The sequence below is a fragment of the Sylvia atricapilla genome, chromosome 14 (genome assembly GCF_009819655.1).
Source record: "Sylvia atricapilla isolate bSylAtr1 chromosome 14, bSylAtr1.pri, whole genome shotgun sequence".
Classification (NCBI taxonomy): Eukaryota; Metazoa; Chordata; class Aves; order Passeriformes; family Sylviidae; genus Sylvia; species Sylvia atricapilla.
The window spans coordinates 10,705,846-10,727,140 of record NC_089153.1 but is presented as its reverse complement, the minus strand read 5'-3'; the positions used below and the strand labels follow the sequence as shown (position 1 = coordinate 10,727,140).

At 40.8% G+C, this 21,295-nt stretch overlaps 1 protein-coding gene across 8 annotated transcripts in view; it reads left to right on the top strand.

Moving 5' to 3' along the window:
- Window positions 1-14,133, top strand: part of FAM13B (family with sequence similarity 13 member B) — a 44,346-nt gene extending 30,213 nt beyond the window's left edge. For 3 of the 8 annotated variants that reach the window (XM_066329071.1, XM_066329070.1, XM_066329077.1), the window contains 11 exons: window positions 2,325-2,390; window positions 3,453-3,663; window positions 5,171-5,300; window positions 5,761-5,842; window positions 6,111-6,340; window positions 6,680-6,763; window positions 7,563-7,658; window positions 9,853-9,936; window positions 10,028-10,200; window positions 10,626-10,727; window positions 11,763-14,133. In XM_066329071.1, the coding sequence (XP_066185168.1) occupies window positions 2,325-2,390; window positions 3,453-3,663; window positions 5,171-5,300; window positions 5,761-5,842; window positions 6,111-6,340; window positions 6,680-6,763; window positions 7,563-7,658; window positions 9,853-9,936; window positions 10,028-10,200; window positions 10,626-10,727; window positions 11,763-11,886 (1,382 nt within the window). In that variant the 3' untranslated portion in view covers window positions 11,887-14,133. The other 5 variants (XM_066329073.1, XM_066329072.1, XM_066329074.1 and 2 more) reach the window with 5 other exon arrangements.
- Window positions 14,134-21,295: the final 7,162 nt, after the last annotated feature.

Below are 21,295 nucleotides of genomic sequence, written 5' to 3'. Positions count from 1 at the left end.
AAAATCTTAGGAAAAACTAAAGAAAGAAAGCAAAATAGTCCAAGTTTCATTCTAGGTGGCTTTTTTTTTTTTTTTTTTTCCTTATTGTTTGGAAAGTTCCACGACCCTGAGTCCCTCATCCAAGTCTTGAAAACCACTTGGTCTAATTATATAATTTAGTTAAAATTCTCATTGTATCTTGTCTTTGTTTTATTAAGTATAAACTATTGAATTAGCTGAATTTGACTTAAAATCAATAACCTGCCAAACATAGCAGTGCATATTTCAATTTTTCTCAAAAATCTGTCAGTTGTTTTGGTTTCCATGTCATTGGACAATTTGAAGAAGCTCTAAATTTTCAAACAAAGGCTAAAGTTGCAGATGGATATTTTTCTGTGCCCCTTCTTCCATGGTCTGCATTTTAGGGAAAGAAAAATACTTGTAGCAGTTTTCTCTCAGACAGGATTCTCTATGTTTATGACATTATTCTTCACTGCCTTCCAGGCTTAGCAATCCTCTGAGCTTGTGACTTGACTGAATTTTATTGCTCAGATGTCTGGTAGTAACTTTTAAAACTTTTATTTTATTTAAAGCGACCATAAGCTTGTTGTAACCAGAGAAAAACACTCTTGTCAATACTTTCTTTTCAAAATAGTTCTCTTTTTGTCTTCCTTATATCGTGTTTCCTCTTCCTGATGTTGATATTTGGAGTCATCACACCTTAAAAAATGCAAGTGATCTAAGCTGCTAAACCACTGTGAGCTGTCACTGACAGTGCAGTGGCCACAGGCCACTCGTTTCTGGTTTGGAAAACTTGAAATACAACTTGATAGATGCAGTGCAGGTAAACTGTGCAGGGACAAGGTTTTAACTTTGAGCAGGCTCTTCCAGTGACAGCTGTTCCTTGAGAGGCCTTTAAGTGTCACAGTGAAACCTTTAGCAGGACACTGGTAACAAGGAATCACTGCACTTGTGGTTGCAGCAGTCCTGGAAATATTAAAACGAGGGAAGTAAAGCTGGAATGTGTGTTCTGTAACAGTGCAGCTTAGAGCTGTCACACGTCAGCATATAGAGCCTTGTCCTGAAGCTCAAGTGGTGAAGTGATTGTTAGTTTGTCACTGCTGTTGACTGTCTTACAGATTAATTGCTTCATGAGTCCACACTTCCCTTTTAACCCTTCTAAATATTTTGCAAAGAGTGAGGTTTGCAAACTTGTGGTTGGCTTCATCTGAGAGCTAGTTTTGTGCAGTATTTGCTGCTTGGTGCTCTTGAGCCCCAGCAAACTGTACATTCAGAGTATGTCATGGCACAGAAAATTCAAGTTGCAGGCACCCAAAGACATTGACTCCAGATTAACATTCTTGTTAAGAACAGTCTAAAGGTAAAAAAACTCATAAAAATGCTGCTTATGGTACAGTATTTTATTTAGTTTAATTGCTTACTTGCACATTACATTTTGTTGCATCCTTTGTTTATGTTAAGATGACTTAATATGTATTCTCAGAAGGTTTGTGGCATCCATTTTCATTATTTCCTTAAATCAGTTCATGAAATTGCTTTTGGTTTTACTTCCCCAAATAGCTTTCTGACCTTTGTTTTGAAAATAAAGCAGCATGTCTGTTTATAAATTTATATTATAACTTCTTGGTATTAAATCATGTTCTTTGCAAGAGGTCTTATTTCACTGTGAAGTATTTGAAAGTTGACTATTCTTCAGTCCTGTTTAGGATGATTGTTAGGAACTCAGCCTTCCAAGGCACTGCAAGTTCTTGTGGCTTTCCATTGAACTAGAGTGACTTTGTTTAAGTAATCTGTACTAGTCCAAATTCAGTTATAAATTTGGGTTATAAAGGCCAATCTGATAGAAAACCCAAAGGCCTGTATGCAACAGAGTTCTTGAAAATCAACATCAAATGCTTGCTGGCCCAAGGTGAAAATGCAGAATGGTTGATATATATATTTCTGAGTATTTTTTCTGCATTTGCCCTGCTTTTTGGAAATCACCACCATCTCTATTATTTACAAGCTCTGCAAAAACGTTAGAGCTTGCCTTTTGTTCATGTGAGGATGCATGAGTCTCTTATTAAACTGCAATAAGTCTTCACTATTCCTCTACCAGTTCTTTGCAAACCTTTCCAGTAAAAAGTTCAAATTGGCTGAGAACTGAGCATCCTTACCTGCCATGGGAATTTCTTGGAAGCTGAGAGTGCTCAGGGCCTGGTCCAAAAAGATGGGATGTTTTTCCCTGGTACTGTATCTTCCTGCTTTACATGTTATGTATAGTTTGTTCTGACTGTGCTGTGTGTTCACTTCAGTATTTTTGCCATTCTTTTTCATTTTATTAGCGCCATGCCCTATCACTTTCCCCCTCATTGATTTCAAAACAATGCATCTGCAGAGAGAAGGGGAGGGTAAGTATGGTTCGCCATACATTCAGTTATCTGCCTTTTGATAGTTGATGGTTTGCTTTCTAACTAACCCTTCACCTGCTGTCCCTTATATCTTGGGAATATTCTGATCTGCAGTTTTTTTCTTGATTCAAAAAGGTCCCCTCCTTGTATCTTGTACTGTGCAAACAGGCAAGATCACAGCTGAAAAACAACAAAAAAATTCCCAATCATACTTAGTAAATGTGCAGTGGAAAGCAGGTACAAGGGTTATTTTTTTTAAAGATTACTTTGTGGGTTTTATTGTTGTTCTGCACACTTTGAACCCAGTTTTCAAATTTCTGATTTGAACTAGAAAAAAACAGGCAACTCTGAAAGGAAAGGGGGGGTGGGTTTTTAAATTAAAGTAATTGAAAGGCTATATCAGCTTTTTTTTAGACAGCAAGAAAACCATGTCGAATAATTATAAGGGATGTTAGCAAGGAGCTTTTCATAGGGACTTGAAAGAATTGATTGTTTTGGAATCTCCCTCCTAAAAAATCACCTTCCACAAATTAAGAAATCTCTTTTTCTCAGTGGTGTCAAGATAGATTTTATCATAAAATCCAAAAACACTCCTTGAAAAAGACTTAAGCAAATGGGCATTGTACCTAAAGAGGTACTGTCAGACTTACCTTCTTCAAAACCAAGAGGACAGCCTTTCAAAGTATGTGTGTTCAATACGAAAATTAATTTCCACAGCAAAACACTGCAGTGGACAATAAACATATTATTCCTAAATTTCGGATACATAAATAAGGCTCTTTTACATTGTTGAACTGCTCAGAAATGCATACTCCCAAGATACACTTTGAAAAAGGGATCCTAGTGTGCATACTTCATTTCAGTACCTTTTTCTTTCAGTTATATGACAGAATTTGTAGCTTTCTGATGTATTTCACTGTTTTTATTCACTTTGTGTATGACACCACATCCTCTAGAGCATACAAGACTAAGCATTGGGTTCACGTTTTTGTTTCGACTCTTGTTTAAAGTTCTGTTAACAGAAAAATACCATTTTGTGTGGTTTTTTTTTTTATCTTCTAGATCCATTTCCTGCTTTCAAGTCTTGGCAGGAGGACAGTGAATCTGGAGAAGCTCAGCTTTCCCCACAGGCTGGGAGGATGACTAATCATCCATTGGAAGAGGACTGTCATCCCATATTGTCACATCGGAGTTTGGATTTTGGGCAAAGCCAGCGTTTCTTACATGATCCAGAAACGTTAGACTCTTCATCCAAAGCACTTTCTTTTGTTAGGTGTGTATTTTAATGCAGTCTGATGGGCAGGAAGTGTTACTGCCAGGATGGAAATGCAGCTGTTTGAGCTCTCTGTTGATGGCCGTGGGTTTTCATGGTGTGAATGAACTGAAGACCAAGGTCAAATGTAGCATTGTGGAGCCATTTGGCTACTCTGCCTGCCCAGGAACTGCTGGAGTGAGTTAGAGCAGAGGTTCAGCTGGGATGGTGTCTCTCCAAGTAGCCACTGACAGATGCTAAGGGAAAGAGGATAAAAATAGGACAGGACTGCAGAGCTTTCCCTGGCACTTGGTCAGAGCTTTGGACAAATGGCACTTCCTGGGCTGAAAGTCCTATTTATATGCTTTGTTTACCAGGCTCTGGTCTGTGATTTTATGTAAGCTCTGGCTTTTTTTTTTTTTTTCCCCTTGTATTTTTTTAACCTAGGTTGTTAAAGTAGAGTTGTCACTAATCAAGCTGCAGGTTATTTGTATGAACTGAGCAGTGTCTCTCCAAAACTGTAAAGAACCTGTGACTTATCTGCTGCTCTTACTGGGAAAAGGAAAGTTGAAAAGAATTTTCATGCTTTTTAGGGAAGAGATAGTCTCATAAAAATGAGCAAACAGAAAACAGGAGATTGGAACAAGTTTAGAGTTTCTAGTTGTCTTTCTGACAGATTTATTGATGTAGAAACATTCTTGTGCAAGTTTTCTCCAATTAGCCACAGAAGATATTTAACATGTACTGTTAAAATGATGTAGAAGACTGACCTGCAGAAAAGTGCTGATGATAATAGCTGTTCTCCTCATTCTGAAACTAATAAGGATCTGTTCTAGTAGATTATTAGATTAGCATTGCTAATATCTTGAACTACATAAATGTCACTGGCTGTGTTGAGTGTTGAGGGATGTTTCAGGCACCTTGTATAATGAAGTGTTCTGGAAAATTCTCATGTCAATCTTGGAACAAAAATGTTTTACAAGAGCAGCAAATATCAAGGAGCTGTGTGAAAGATGATGTAAAACCAAAACCACATACTTTAGAAGTCTATTAGTAAAATCAAAGAAATTTATTAATAAGAGTTACAAATTATGTGTGTACTTTTTGACTTAGGTGTCTCTTAACTTGTCTGAGACATTTGAGTGAAGCTGTTTAATTACCAAAGATTGTTCAATGGTATTTTGTTGCCTGGGCTTTATTCTGTGCCCAGTACTTGAAGCACAACTGAGTATGTAGTAACTTAGGTAAATAGCCCAGGCAGCAGAGAGTTGGCAATTAATGGTACATTACACTTGAATTTCAAATATGGTTCTTGTGTTGTGGGTATTACGTATGTTGGGGAGACAAAAATAATATCACATCTTGAAGGCAGCAGCTCAAAGTAGTTTGAGTGAATAGCTCTGAAAACTTAAAATTAATGGGTTATAAACTGGAGAAAAAGTGAAATTATTAATCTCTTACTTAAATATACATGTTGCTTGCACTCATTTAATTATCTAAATGACATTTTAAAAATGTTTTTAAACAGAACACGAAGAGCATCCTTTAGCTCAAAAGATGACAAAAGGGAAGACAAGACACCTTATCAGCTTGTCAAGAAATTACAGAAAAAAATAAAACAATTTGAGGAACAGTTTGAAAAAGAAAAAAACAGTAAGGTAGGTTAGCACTTCTGTCTTAACTCAGGATAAAGGACTGTGTGGGAGTGCTGAGTGACTCTTGTAGTTCATCACTGAATAACTGTGTACACAAATGAGAATTTTGTTACACACTGCTGTCTGCAAAAGAGAGCTGAGCAATATTAGCAATATTAGAAAATACCAGAGCCAAAGGAGGACAGTGTGACAGTTCTGCTGTGAGACTGAGGGCACTTCAGATCAGATGTGTAGAAAAGCAGAAGTGTCTTACCACTCTCTGGTTCAGCTGCTGAGGTTGTTTCAGTTTTATTTTCACAACTGTTGTCCTTATGTTCGCATTGAGATCTGATCTGATACTGAGTGGTATTCCTGTAACTGTTCACGTTCACTGTCACAAATATTAACAAATCTTGAAAGAAGTCTTTATAAACAAGATTTAGTGTGTTTGTTTTAATATGTAGTTTATTTGTATTTTTTTCAGCCCTCCTATAGTGATATTGCAGCCAATCCAAAAGTTTTAAAATGGATGACTGAACTTACCAAATTGAGAAAGCAAATAAAAGGTAAGAGATTGTTACAGTTTCTTGTTCTCTACCAACACAAATTAGCTGCATGACTGAAATGCCCAAGTCTTTCAGTAAAATTCCAGAGCACACAAAAATGTTTCATTTCTACATTCTGCACTATTCAAAAATCAAATTATTTTGGCTTTAGTTCTTTGGGAGAGAAACTTTCCCTATGCAAATTGCTATGTTCCTGTATTTGCAGTTAAACAAAGTGAGTGTGTAGTTTCTTTTAAACCTTTGGATTGAGCAATTTTTCCCATTTCAGATGCAAAGCAGAGGAGCTCAGAGGGAGAATTCATACCTCAAACACGTCCACGGAGTAACACTCTTCCAAAAAGCTTTGGTTCCTCTCTTGACCAAGAGGATGAAGAAAATGAAGATGAGATGCGGGTTGTGCAGAAAGAGAAGAAGCCCACCAAGGAGGCTACAGTTGAACTCATTTTGAAAAGATTGAAGGAAAAACGAGTTGAGAGATGTTTACCAGAAGATATAAAGGTAAGCATAAAGTTATGGATAGGCTTTTTCTAAGAGAATAAGGGGGAAATAGAGCACTGTCAGACACTTGAGATGCCATTTTATCAACACTGTGGTGCCTCTGCTAGCAGCCCTTTGCCAGGCCATCATAGTTCAGACTCAGTGGGGAAATTATCAACATGAACCACATTTTCCTTGCTCTATATTAAAATATTTACAAGTATGTACTGACAATATTGAATAGCTTGAAATGGAAGGAAGGTGGATTGTATGATGTTAACTAAGCTAAGTTTGGCTTAGGCATCTGTATAGCAAGTAAAAGTGACTTGTGTTTGATTAAATGCTAATTATTCTTGATAGAAAATGACAAAGGACCATTTGGTAGAAGAGAAAACATCTCTCCAGAAGAGCCTCCTGTATTATGAAAGCCAGCATGGACGGCCGGTAATGCTTGGCTTTATTTCAGACTGTGTCCTTGTGTGCATAGACAGCAGTAACTCTTGAGCAATAGTACTTCAGAATTTAATGCTGGTGTGTGGGGTTCTTCTTTTTCCTTCTCCAAAACACAAAGGTATCAATTGGCCTCCATGTTGCCATCTGAGGAACTTGCTGCATTGACTTCTAAAAAAAGAAAAAAGTATGTATTAATAGGCCCCCTTTTTAGAAATCAGCAGGTTATTGGAGTGTGCAAAGTGATGGATGTCATTTGGTGTCTATATGTCTGTGAGGCAAAGAGATGTCTTAAAAATAAACAAGATTATTGAATTTCCTGGGAAAAGACGGGAAATGTTATTCTGGATTTCACAGAAACAGAAATGAAAAGACGGTTTCCACCCCCCTTCTCTACAGTTCCATCTTTTTCTTTTTTTCCCTTTCATTTCTGTAGAACCATCATCATTGCCAGGCACACATCTTTTTTTCCCCAATTCTTGGTCCCTTTTTTGCCTCTTATCCATGGATATCTAAAGACAGAGAGTTTGCCTGTGCTGAAGCTCCCCTAATTTTTAGAAAGCATTTAAATATTTTCCCTGACAAATACAGACTGTTAAAGTGAGAGAGAATGAAAAAGCACCCACTTATTCCCTTCTGTCTGCATAAACCCCCTTTCACATGCACAATTTAAGGTAGTTTTATATTCCTAGTTGGAATGTTGGTGGCTGGCAGGAGAAGCACACGGCTTTGTGTTTGCTTGTCTGTGATTGAGTGACCGGTATAATTAATTCTGTGGTTTCTCTGCCTCTAGGTTACTAGAGAAGAAAGACATATTGTGAAGCCACTTTATGACAGATACAGACTTGTAAAACAAATGTTAACTAGAGCAAGCATTACTCCTATTCTTGTGAGTAGAACAAATGCTATTTCTGTTTATTTTCCCACTTTTGAACTGCGAGGCTGCCTTTAGAAGAGCTAGTAACACTGTTCTGTGAAACATCTTTCTTGTGGAAGATGTACGATATTGTTGTCACTGTACTTGAGGCATTGGATTGATTCACTGCTGAGAGGAGAGCAGTTACAAGCTGCCTGTGACCTTGATGGCTCTTGGGAAAGAAATGGTTCTCTGTGGAAGTGTGTGAGCTGTGCTAGCTTGCTGTGGCTGAGATGTTCCCAAGTGCCTGTGCTAGGTATGGATCCACAGGACATACTGTACTTTCAGTCCTCCCCAGAATAGTAACACCAGTTGCAGTGCAGGTTGCTGTCAGCAGAGGCTTGAGTGACAGGATTGCCATCAGAACCATTTCATTCCTTCATGCTTCTCCAGAGAGAGACATGTTCCCAGCACCTGCAGCATCTGTACAACATCTGTGCTTTTTCATTGTGTTTTTACTTTGTTTCCTTCTGAATTTTCTGTCCTCTCTCTGTGGTCTTCTAAGAGATGAGGAAGAAAAGTTTTCATACTGTGCAAGGAAATTGATTTAACCTAGTTTATAGGACCTGTAAAACAGCTGGGGAATGACAGGCAGCTGGTTTTGTTCTGCATGAGCTGTAATCCAAGCCTTGCATACTGACTCAGACTTGCAAAATACCTGTTTGGATGTTGGCTGCTGACCATTTTGGAAGGAAGCATAGCTGATATGAGATAATCTCTTTGCATACAGACAGTTCTTCCCAGACAAGGGTAGCTGGGCTTACTCAGCAGGAACTTAATCTGCTGTTTACATTGTCACTGACAGTTCTTAGCTCTCCCCTCTAGCTGGAGTACATTGAGATAAAGGGACCAGGTCAAGATCCTGCCTTTCCTGCACATAGGTGTTTTGTTTTTTTTTTTTGATGGCTCCTTTTAAAGAAAAATGCGATTTGCATCACAATCAAGTTTAAGGGCTTTTCTATCACAATTCTTTTCTGAACTCCATAAACACAGATGTGTTCCTCTGTGACTGGTGAGTCACAGCTTTTTGGTGGTGCCCTTGACTGATTGAGCTCTATCCCATCTTTCCCCTCTGAAATCTGGCTCTTCAGCTGAGATGGGGTTTACATTCTGGGTAGCCTTAGGAATGTAGTATACTCATTCTGTTTTTTTGGCTGTGAAATAAAGGCATGGATGATACCTCACCAGAATGATTTTAAATTCAGGAGAGATGTCAGTAACATGATTCCTAATATCTGCTGTATTATCTGTAAAATCTTTTTCACGGGTCATTTGTGAAACCTATAAGAGATATGAGGAACTCTCCCGTATTGCCAAGGCTTGTTCAGTTGTAGCTTTTAAGTAGTCTATATTCAATGCCAGATATTACAAGAATTGATTTTTAGGTTTATATGACCACTGATTCCATGAGATCTCTTACTGTATCCTGGTACATTAATGATATGCACTGAGGCCTGTATGGAAATGCCCAGAGAAACAGGAGACTATTTACCTTTCATGAACTAAAGTTTCTGACAGATCATTGTCTGTGTGGCTTTTGTGTTTCACCTTTTTCCTGTCCAGAGACCATCTGTTGGAATTGCTTCTGCTGTCTGGGGTTGAGGGATGAGCAGGACATTGGATGGCAGGTGTGCAAAGAGGCACCTGGACATCACAGGGGCACCTGCTTTAGGCTGGTGTTCAAAGGACTTTGAGTCTGAGGTGGCAACAGATAGCTCTGTCACACTTCCAACTGCAAGGCTTCAGAGTGGTCTGGAAAAAGAACCTGGCAGGATTATTCCCAGTGGATGCCTGGCAGGAGATAACCAGTTCTGTCCTCTGTAACTGCTTTGGTTTGGTAGGAACAAGAATAAATACAAATTCAGAGCTATCACTGCACTTTATCAGTCCTGTACAAAACATGGAGAGAGCAAATGCTTATTATTGGAAGTCTGAAAAGGAATATTTTAAAACAAATTACAAGTTACAACATTTGTTTCTGTGTCAAGAATACCTTGGGTATCTGAGCTTTTTGGATTGTATGGTTATTTTATTTGTACTCTGTAAGTATGTTTGCAGTCTTCTATTCATCTCAAGTAAGGAATATTGGGTGACTTCAATGTAATTCTGACTTCAAACAACACTTGATGTCTTACTGTACATTTTGAAACAAATTTCCATTTTTCAGGGATCACCATCAACCAAGAGGCGGGGGCAGATGTTACAGCCCATTATTGAAGGTGAAACTGCCCATTTTTTTGAAGAAATTAAGGTAGGTATAGTGCATTTAAAAAATACTTCCCAGCACTTGTAATAGGGAACTGAAATACATATTTGTTTTGAATTTCTGTTTTCACTTTCAGGAAGAAGAGGAGGAAAGTGATGGTTTGTCTGCAGACCTGAATGATATCTTAAAAACTGCTGCCCAAACACAGCCCGTCCTAAGCCCAGTTGAAAACTCTGAGTCTGATATTGAAGATGGTCAAGAGAAACTCACCCGGGACCTGAGGCTCTCCAGCACCCGAGCTGCTTCTATGTATGGACACCTAAGGGGATAATTTAATTATAGTAGTTGTAATTATTGTAGTTAGAGTCATGATACTAAATCTATGATGTTGGGTGGAAGGGAGTGACATGTTCAGCACTTCTCAGGAAATGTTTGGATTGAATGAGTGTTCTTTGCTCTGACATATCTGACTAAGATCTTTTTGTACTCAGTGGATTATTTAGTATCTTCTACACCTTCTTCAGCCTTACTTGAGCTGTGTAGACAGCAGAAAAATTTATACCCCTTTATTAACTGCTAGTTTGTTCTCAATATTTTACTTTCAAACTGACACCATGTTCCTTATGAGCCAGACGAATAAATTATTGGTGCAGTTGTTTCTAGCTCAGTTGTTTCTGAGGAATTTGAATTCTATCATACAGCCAACATATTTTTCTTTCACTTGAAATTTTTAGGCCTGAATTATTGGAGCAACTGTGGAAAGCCAGAGCTGAGAAGAAGAAGCTACGTAAGACATTACGAGAATTTGAAGAGGAGTTTTATCAGCAGAATGGAAGGTTCGTTTAACACAAAACCAGATGCTGGGCTGCAATCTCATTATGTAGCCAAGTATGTTTTCTAACTTTGAATGCTGGCAGCTGGAATCTGAGCTGGTTTGATCTGCTGTGAATAATCTCCTATGGGAGATAACTTCGTGTATTTTTAACAGTTCCATTTAGAAAAATAATTCAAAAATACCTACTAAAAAGTATGATTTTTTAAATTTAAAACCCCCATATTATCCCTCCTCTGTAACATAGGGCAGGGAAATTTGCTCCTTTGCCTCTTGTTCCAGTAGGTCAGTTCTGGCAGTGGATATTTGTTTTACCATTAAAGGTTTTTATCATTTTTATTCTTCTCCATATTGTTTAGTTCTTTTAGGCTTCTTATTTGAATTTGTTTTGTCATGAATTGGATTGCATTGCTGCCCATTGTATTTTTGAGGTGTCTCATGTCATGAACAAAACTAACAACACTCCTAAGAGGTCACTTTCTTGACTGGCAAATGCTCTCACTTGGCTGGGTCTTCTCCTGAACTACAAATTCCTGGAGCAGTGGTCATACAAATTCCAGTAAAACTCCTTTTGGTTTCAATGGCAAATAATGAGGTTAATCATATTAATAGATTATGTATTATAGTCCAGTAAGAATAATTCTCTGCTGCCAATCAGAGAATTTGGTTTATGGGTCAATCTACTTACAGTAAAAAGGGTAGATTGACTTAAATTTGTCCTTTTTTGTAGTGTGTACACAGGATGTGAAATGAAACTCTTCATATCCTGTTAGTAAAATTCCCAGGAGTGCTTAGGGTGATGATATTTACCCAGTGCTGCAGCAGTTGTGCTGAATGCTGCTGGGTTTTCAGTTCTGTTTTTTAGTTGATGTCAGTTTTAACTACAATAAACTGAAATATAATGTCATGCCTGTTATTGGTGAACAAGCTGCCAATAATGTTTTCATCTGCCCTAAAATAACTTCTGTAGCTGCTTCTGTGTTTGGCTTGCTGCAGGATGGAAGATTTAGTTGAAATTTTGATGGTTTTCTTTTTACAGGAACGTACAGAAAGAAGATCGGGTCCCAATGCTGGATGAGTACAGGGAGTACAAGAAAATCAAAGCCAAACTGAGGCTGTTAGAAGTCCTTATCAGCAAACAAGATTCTTCAAAATCAATTTAAATGATATTCCTCCAACCTGTTGAGTAACATGCTGTTTCCATATACTATCCCTGTACTTATTGGGTGCTTGTGTTCATGTGTCATGCACTGTTGAGAGAATCCAGTTTGTGCACTTTACTGTGGTGCCACTAGGACATGTTTGAAGGGTAAGTAGGTCCTGTCTAGAGAGCAAATAAGGTTTCTGAGTTTGAGACTGCTCTATCCAACTTTAGCAAACACAGTTTCCATCGAAGTTTTGTATTCCAGATACATTCATCCTGTTCCAAAACAACCATAGCTTTTTTTTTCTTTAGCATTCAAGAACTTTGAGACTTTTGTTATTATCAACCTTTTGCATTGTTGAAGAAATTATTTATATTGTAATGCTACACCGAACTACTCCTCTTGCCTAAAAAAATCAGCAAATTAAGGGTACAGCTCTTAATTCCTGGAACACTTAAACAGACTGTAATACCTTTCAAAGGACTGCTGTGGAACAACTTTGATTTTTTTTTTTTTTTTGTATTCTAAATTGCACCTATACACAGTAATAATTAACGTCTGTGGATTTTGCTCATTAGCAGTCATGTTTCCTCCTTGATAAAGATGACAGTGGACAAACCAGAAAGTGACCTTTTCTTAGTGGCTTTTAAACCCTGGAAAACTGAAAAGTTCAATCACATGCTGCCTACAGGACTCCTGTCATTGTTGTTCATTTGATCCCTTTTTCAGTTGCTGTTTATCAGCCAGTGGTGACGTAGTGTTTGGGCTGAATTGGATGCGGCATCTCCGCTTTCGGAAGATTTGAGGAGCACAGTGAACACTTTGGTGTTTGGGAAATCTGATGGTGCTCAGACTTGTGTGGCTCCACAGAAAGGAGCTGGCTTAGGACAGTTAAAATCCCACTGTACCTGAAATGAGTATGGTGTCAAGGGCTAAAATCAGTGTAGTTAACACACAACACAGGGAGAACCGTCGGTTTGGAGTGCAAAGATTACTGCTGTTTATCACGGTTTTGTTTTACAGTTGGAGAATAAAAATACATTATCTAATCCTTACGATGTAAGCTAAACAGTTTATGGGCCTTGCATGATTTAGCTTCAGAGTTGAATCTAAATAATGTTTTGAGTATCACATCTGCTGTGCTGAATGATGATTTAGGGACTAGCTTTGCTCTGCAGCAGCCATCCGCAGCTGTTTCTGGTCTGGCAGAATCAAAAAGTTAATTTCAGCTGGTGCTTTCTCAGTTGGTTTTTTTTTTTTCCTTTTTTTTTTTTTTTTTTAAATTTCAGTGTATCAGTTTGATTGTGGCCATGTTTTGCATGCACCTTCTCTCACTGCATGTTTTTATGGCTAATGTCAACATAGCAATGATTCACTCTGCTTTATGAAAGACCAAAAATTAACTTTCTCACGATGTAAGAAATGGCTCACACATAACCTCAGAGACTTGCTGTTCTGTCATGAAGCATATGAAATAGGTTGCAAGTAGGATTCTTAGTGCTCAGATTTCATTTGTGTACTGTAGAATACTTCTTGGTTTGTTTTACTCTGCTTGTAGGCATGTAATTTTGGAATTCAGAAAAAAAAAGCACTAAAACTATTGAGCACTGGTGGTATGCCTTTTTTTCTTTTCTTTTTTTTTTTTTTTAACTGCAGAATTATCTGGGACCTTAGAGAATTATGAGGTTAAACTAGTCTTGAGACCATTTACCAATTTTATTCAGTTCCATTGTGCAATGTACACTTCAGTTCCTTTTCTATCAGTCTGCAGACACGGGTGTATCCAAACATTGAAACTAATGTGTACTGTATAGTGTTGTACATGAATGTTTGTGTTTTATATACCACATGCAAAATGTCAATATGCACTATTTAAATGTTTTAAATAATATATTCCTCCTTTATAATGCTTAAATCTATATGATTCCAATATTTTTATAAGTGAGTGAGTGATCAGACTGGTTCCAATTCAGAATTAACAGCTGCTTTGTGTTTGTTATGCAGTGTTTGGCTGTTTATTCAGTATAGTAGATAAGCATGGCAACAGTTATGCTGAGTGTGTTTTGTGCCATCCTTGTTGAGCAATAAATAAATGGTAGAACTAGGCATTTTGTGATATAACAGTTTTACTTTGGTAAAAGCAAAACCTATATATCTATATGGATATATAGATATGGAATATATATAACTAAACCAGATATAATTGCATTGCTATGTCTGGTGCTCATTGTATAGACTTTTATAATAAAAGTACCTTAACCTTTATTGTCTTGTGTCTTTGTTTCTCATCATGCTTTCTCCTCCACTGCCATCTCTTAAACCCAAGTGCTGAGTCTTTGCTGCTCCTGTTTGTAGCTGCAGGGTGTTGTGAGGTGGGTCTGAGTTCCACGGTGTGCCCTGGTGATGGCTCGGGTGAAGCTGCATCCCCTGGGGCCGTGTTCTGCCCGTGCAGGAGAGGGGCCCCAGCAGCTCCTGGACTGGCAGCTTGGACCATGGTGCTGGTTGGCTTCAGTTCCTGCTGGGACTGACACAGGAGCACACTGAGGTCTGGCTCCTTCCTGCCCCAACAGCAGCAGCTTGGGAGCAGATGGGGTAGGGAGCCACCACTGGGACAGTTCACTCAGTGCCAGTGAATCAATGCCAGTGCTCACCCTCAGTGAGCACATCACTTGTGTCTCTCTATCCATGAGGAGCTCTCATCCCTGGAATCGCTACTGCAGCAGTTACTGCTGTTTGTGGCCAGGAACCACTGCTCTTACACACCAGAAGATGCTTTTCTTCTGAACCAAACTGCCTTTATTTCTTAGTATGTGCTGAGTTCATAGAAAGTGATCAAGATTTTTAGAGCTGACTTTTGTGCTGTAGTCTATGAAAATCCACCTTTCTTCAGCCTAGAAGAAAGGGCAGGGGCTGAGGGTGAAGTCCTGAAGGTGGACTGCTTGTGGATGTGTGGCACTGCAGGTAAATAGGAAGAAGAAACCAGGAAGTTGAAGGAGCAAGTGAGGGAGAGGAGATGGAAGGCAGCCTTGGGCATGTCCTTTGAGTTGGGACAGAATAACCTTCCCTCTGATCACATGCGCCTTCTCTGAAAACAGAGGAAAGAAATTCTTCAGACATTGGCCTGAAGAATGAACAAGGTTCCTACACATCTGTTCCACAATCCCCCATTTTACTTTAATTACATTATTTATTCAATGAAGCTTGCTGTGATCAGGATGCTGATAAAAAAAGAAAATTCTTTCAAAGACAGATTTTGTGGGAACTGCAAATCGATGTGCATTGAACCAAGGTTTTAATGAGGAAAATAACTGTTGAACACTATTAGTCAAAATGGAGGAGAAGCATGGTTTTGAGGGTGCAAAGAGCACAGTTATATTAGGAAAATCTTCTATTACTGGAGATCCAGTTCTGAGACAGTATAAGTAGAGTTTTCTCAGCTTTCCTCTATAAACAGTCACTGCCAGGCAAAGAGCTTGCAGGGAAAAGCCGGCCAGGGTGGGGAGAGGGTGTCCTGTGCCCAGGGGATTGGGGGGAGCTTGAGGAGTGCTTGAAAGCTCTTTTGGGAAGTTCTCGGAGAGGAAAGATACCCAAAGTTTTTGAGGCTCTGTGTGAGAGGGCTGCCAGGAGGGGGAAAGGTTGGAGATGCCAAGGCTGCCATACACCTGCTTTCCTGCTGTCAGGCTATTGAGTAATCAGGATAAACATCAGCAGTGACCTATGTGTACCGGGACAAGTGTCCTGGGCTACTGCCTGCCAACAACGATCTCTTTGGAGGGGAAGACGGGTTTAGTTTTTAAAACTGGTCCCTTTAGGAGAGAGTGGACGACTTGCTTGGCTCAGCCGGGAGCCCAAAGTACAAAGTCAGTGACCCCTGGCAGGGGTGCTGTGTGCCCTGTGCTCCCTGACTGTGCTGGAAATCCCCTCCTGGGACCCTTTGAACGCCGCTGCCCCCTCCTCTGTGACCCCGCTGCTCCACGCTGCGATTAGACACAGGGAGAACGGAGCCCATGTTAGCAGCGTGAAAATGCAGGACATTGGCTCTGAAATACAACTGCTTGCAGGATTTGTCTGAGGTTCAGGGCTTTAGGGGCTGGGGCTGTGTGTCGTGCAGGAGCCGAGCAGTGCAGCAGCAGAGCTTGCCCGGGCCAGGGACTGGGGCTGGCCCCGGGTTTTACCCCGGGCATTGTCCGGATGGCGTTGGACACGTGTTTTCCTTCTCCTGCAGCGGAGTCCTGGCGATTTACGGACAGCACTGACTGCCTGGGAGTGCGCAGCTTCTGGCCTGCACACAACTTATCTCTAGGGCTACGGGAATAAAGGGTTTGAGGAAGCAAAAGGATGTTCCCGGAATTCCGCCTGGTGCGAGGAAGAAGCGAGGCGCCCTCTGGTGCCGACAGCTGTGAGCTCCAGCACCCAGGACAAGAGATTTGGGATTTTCCTGAAAGCTTAAATTAATTCTTTTTCCCCTAAAGGTAACAGAGAGATGCGGTAGGAGTTGTGGAGAGATAAGCATTAACCTCGGCAGCTGATGCATGACCAAGGGTCGGGGGGGAGCAGGTCCGGGATGCTGCCGGGCTCGGGGGCTGCTCCTCGGTCACAGCGCTGTCAGAGCAGCCCGGAACAAGGCACAGGAGGTGATGCCATTCATCATCAAGGCGTTTGTAGAGGTGCCTGCCCAGAGCTCCAGCAGGGCTGGGCAGCTCCTCTCAGAACAGCGCCTGAAAGGTTCAGAAGAAAGACCCAGAAGCAGTGGCTGCTTATACATTTATTGACAGTCCTGCTTCCCTTGTCCAGAAATAGGGGGAAAAAAGGGGAGGGGGGGAGGGGATAGTTGGTTTTAATTAAACTGTGTGAACAGTCAACAGACTCAGACCAGCTGAGTCTCAGACATTTTGCTGTCCCCTCTTTCCTGAAGCTCTAGTAAATCCTTCCCTCCCTGAGGGCAGCTGTCAGCCAATATAAAAGCACTTAAAGTATCTCAAAATCACTGACTTTGTGCACTTCTTCTGCCTCTCGGGTTGTGGCTCGGTGAGGTTTCAGCAAGGGCTGCAGCTGCCTGGGGATGGGAACAACATCTGCAGGAGCAGACTCCCACACCCTGCTGGAATGCTGCTCTGGAGATGTCCTGAGCTGTGCCTGAGTCTCTGTCCTCAGAGGGTGGATATCCTTGATGAAGTTCCTTCCATTCCTGTAGCTTTGAAAAGTCCAAATTCAACACCAGAGGGATTAAAAAAAGATAGAAATCATCTCAAACAAAGCCAGCACGGCTGACTGGGGCTCCAGCACCACAATCAGTCCTGCAGGAAGAGATACATGCATCTTTGTGGGGAAAAATGTTCCACATCTGCCTGAAAGTAAGTTTTCCTTCTGGCCCTTCTAAAAAGACAGGATATAGAAATACACATTTCTTTGCAGAGTGGAGAGAGATGGCAGGGATTGTTGTACAGTAGTGTTTACAGCCAGCCTGGGGCCTTTTCCCTTTCTTCTTGCAGAAGTGACTTTGAAATAAAAATATGTTGTACAGAGACAGACTTAGTTCTATCTTAGTTCCCCAGCTATGGAACTGGAACAAAGATTGCTGGAAACCTTTTAGCAAAGCAAAGAGAAGCTGCAGTAATATCTCTTCTTGCTGTGGATGCAGCCTGTGACCCAATAGGTTGCTCTGAAACTTATTTGTTTTCCATACATCTGCTTTTGGTTAACATTTGGGCAAATGTCCAGCTCACAACTTCATACAATTGCTAAAAGTCGTTGATCTTACCCTGCTGCCAATTCTGCTGTTGCAGTGTATGACCTGGCCTGAAAAAGCTTTCATTTGACTTTATGGGCATAATTGGCGATTTTTCATTTATAGGCTGAGCTTTTGCTATTCCTATGATAAAAAAATATATCCTGTGGAGAATTAGCTTTTGTAAGTCTCAGTGGGGGCAACTGTGACTCCCTTTGTATTCTTCAACTTTCAAAATGCAACCAGCACTTTCTAAGATAATAGGAAAGAATAAAGCCTACCTTTTTCTTATCACAATCTCCATTTCTTTGGCCCTAGACTACATGGTTAGGAACAAAGGTAGTTCCTAATTTTGAAGAAGTTCGCACTCTCTGTCCAGAGGTCAGCAGATGTATTTGCAAAAAAACAAAAACCAAAAAACAATCCAATTAGGCATCCCATCATGAAGGCAGTCCTGAGTCAAGGTCACAACATTTTGCCTCCTTCTGCAGTTGAGAAGAAGCTACTTTTTTATAGGTTTTGGCTACAAAACTGTGACTGTCTTCCTCTCTTACAGCCTGTACAGGTCATACCTGGCTAACACAGGGTCTAGGAAAAGGCTGAGTTTAGGGAGGCTCTTTGCCTGTGGTGATTTCCCACCTGCTTCAATGGAGACAGCTGCCCACGTGCAAAATTTATTTTAGATGAGCTTGGAATTTGCATGACCCGTGTTCATGTGGGGGAGGTAATTTTAAACTCCTCTGGAATCTTATAAACAGAATTCTCCCTTTGAGCTCCACCTTTGCAGCTCATCCATGAAAAGGTAAAAGTGAACATTCATGCTGTGCTTAGGAACACTGTGATTCCTGAGCACAGAGAAAGGGAATACAAGCCAACTTTTATCCAGGGAAGGAAGATGTTGACAGCATGTTTACAACATGTTGTTGTAAAGAGTTCACCAGGATGCAAGGAAATAGCAATCCTGATAGACATGGGAAGTCAGCAGCTCTTCCTTTAGCAGAGACCCTTCTGCAGAGCAGTAGGTGTTGGAGGCAAGGGCAAGGATGGATCCTGAATAAAAGCAGAAGCCAGGGGGACTCCAGTCCAGCTCCCTGCCCTCTCTTTGTGCTCTCATTTTGCACAGGGAAGACTGGATCCTTTCAAAAGGCCCTTGGTTGGATTTGAAGAACCAGAGCTTTTTGGATGTTTTGTCATGAGCTGTATATATGAGAATTTACAGGCCAAACCTTTTGTATTTGTGCTATGACAGTTCTTGTGCTGTGTCACACACATTCCAGTTTTACTGTGCCAGCTCTGCTGTGCTCCAGCATTTCCCTGCTCTGTGAGGACTCAGGATACAACAAACAGGGTGGAAAATGAGCAGGGAGGACACAGAGTCACAGCCAGGCCAGGAAGGGGTTTGTGTGCTGGTCTGTGCAGCCTCTTCAGGGTAGGACAGGTCAGACTCAGTGGAACCAGGCACACACTGGGGCTCTTCTGCCTCATTTGCTCTTTAGCCAGTGCTGGCCGAGGCTGGCAAACACAGAGGTGAAAGTCAAGGGGTAACTCACCCCCACAGCAGCAAATACAGCCAGTTCTAGGCACTTCTGAGGAGTTTCTTTCTCTCAGTTTTACTGTCTTTGTAGCTCCCTAGATGATGGGTGCCATGACAAAGAGGCAACACGAGACCTGGCAAGGACACAGGAATTAATCATGTGTCTGCTCTGATGGACTTCACGTAGGAGGTGTGTGGGGAGCTGAGAGCAGCCTCAGTGTCAGGGAAAAAACTGGGGGCTGGTGATAAATACAACCCCTTTGAAGCATCTCAGGCCTTAATTGTCGAATATAGCTAATTACAAGGACTAATAATACAGTCTTTGGCCTTGAAAAAGGATAAGAAACCTTTTCAAACAGCCAGCAGCAACCAGTGTTCAGACCAGACACAAACTATTGCCAAAAAAATGGGAAGAGATCTGGGTGTGCTCCCGATCTAACTGGATTTCTGCATTTTTAATGAATTGCTGTCTTGCCAGCTGCTGCCTGAGGAAAAGTGGCAGCACATGCCTGAGGTGCCCAGCCTTTCCTTGTGCCTTTATGGAAGCATCACACCCCAGTAAATTGGATTTCACACACAGTAAGGTAAGAGCTCACCTGATCATCCAGAAGAGGTTCACATTAACATTGCATCTTGAGAAACACAGATACATTTATGTTTATGAAATACAAACACAAGCATGATTCATGCAGCTCTGGTTCCTCTAGAGAGCTAGCTGTTCTGCCTGAGAAACATCAGTCTCTCCACACTCTCCTGCTTTGATTAAGTGAAGATATATCCTCCAGCCCATAGATCCCAGTTCCATGGGGATAATGAGGGGGCTGAGGTGTATTCCCATCTCCCAGAAATGGGAAAACAAAGCAGCTCAGCTTATGGAAGCCAAACTGACGTAAACCTGGACTTTTATTTTGTAATCCTTGTTAGTTCTTGTGTTCTTCTGGCCACTTAAGACAGACCTTGAAATAACACTTCTCTTTACAAGAGGTATTAACGAGTTATACAGCCTTAGCATATTCCCAGTGCCTTTATTTAGTTGCTCAGCACCTTTAGTACCTCAGTACCAGCAATTACTTATTAATCTGCATTTCACTCAGCATGGGCCAGGCACTTTATTACTTTAAAACCTTATTTCATTACCTTAAATGAAATAACTCTGGTTTACATAGTTCATTGTTACTTAGGAATGTTCACATGGTCTCTCATTGTGTTAAATCAGTGCTAAATGAAGTGTGTGAAGCAGACTGTTTCCAGAGTGTTTTTGCCTGATTCCAATTTATAAATATGTGATTTAAATTCAGGTCTCCTATAATTGATTTCTCCAGAAATGATAGAGGAGATAGGAACACTAACATGTGCTTCTGCTCAGCTGGGCTCGCTCTTTCCAGTTCTTCCTGTCTCTCTGCTATGGATTTCCCATGCCAAATACCCAGCTCTAATGTTGGCACAGAAACAAATCCATGGTTTATCTCAATGTAAACAAGAGAAAAGCTCAGCTAATTGCACTCATGGCTGTTATTGACTGCAGAATCGTGGCACTTTCAGAAACATTTCTGTGCTCACGCAGGACTACTTGCTCAGATTGATTCCTTAGAGTGAAGTCAGACCTGTCTTCAGCTCAATAATGGCATTTGCTGTAAACATGTTAAAAATGTGTGGAGTTACAGGTGGATGGATCCAGTGGTGTTGCCTCCTTTCAGCTGGTGGGCCTGGGCTACTCCCAAAGGCAAATTCTTCTAGTAAATATGGCTGTTGTTGTTTGGGAGGGTTAATGTTGTGTTGTGATAGCATCTCTCCCAGCAGAGTCCATCCTACAGGGATCTCTTTGCAAGCTATGAAAATAGTTTTTATTGAAGACTTTTTCCAGACCAAGCCCTGTGTTGAGTATATGATGCAGCAATTAGCTTGCCTATTGTCTTCCTAGGCTGATTATTCAGAAGGATCAGTATTTTTTGCAGCCAGAATTTCTCCAGAGGCATTTGAAGGAGTTGCCTTTCTTCAGCTGAAAAGCACAACAGTTGGCACATGGTTTTCAGGAGAACCACGAGGTGAGGTGAGGGAGCCTCTTCACTTGTTTCTCTACAAGAAAACATACTGACAAGGAAAGCCTTGCCCTGCAGAAATCAGCTCCCAGAACTGCTCCTGTCACCCCCAGAGGGGGAAGGCTC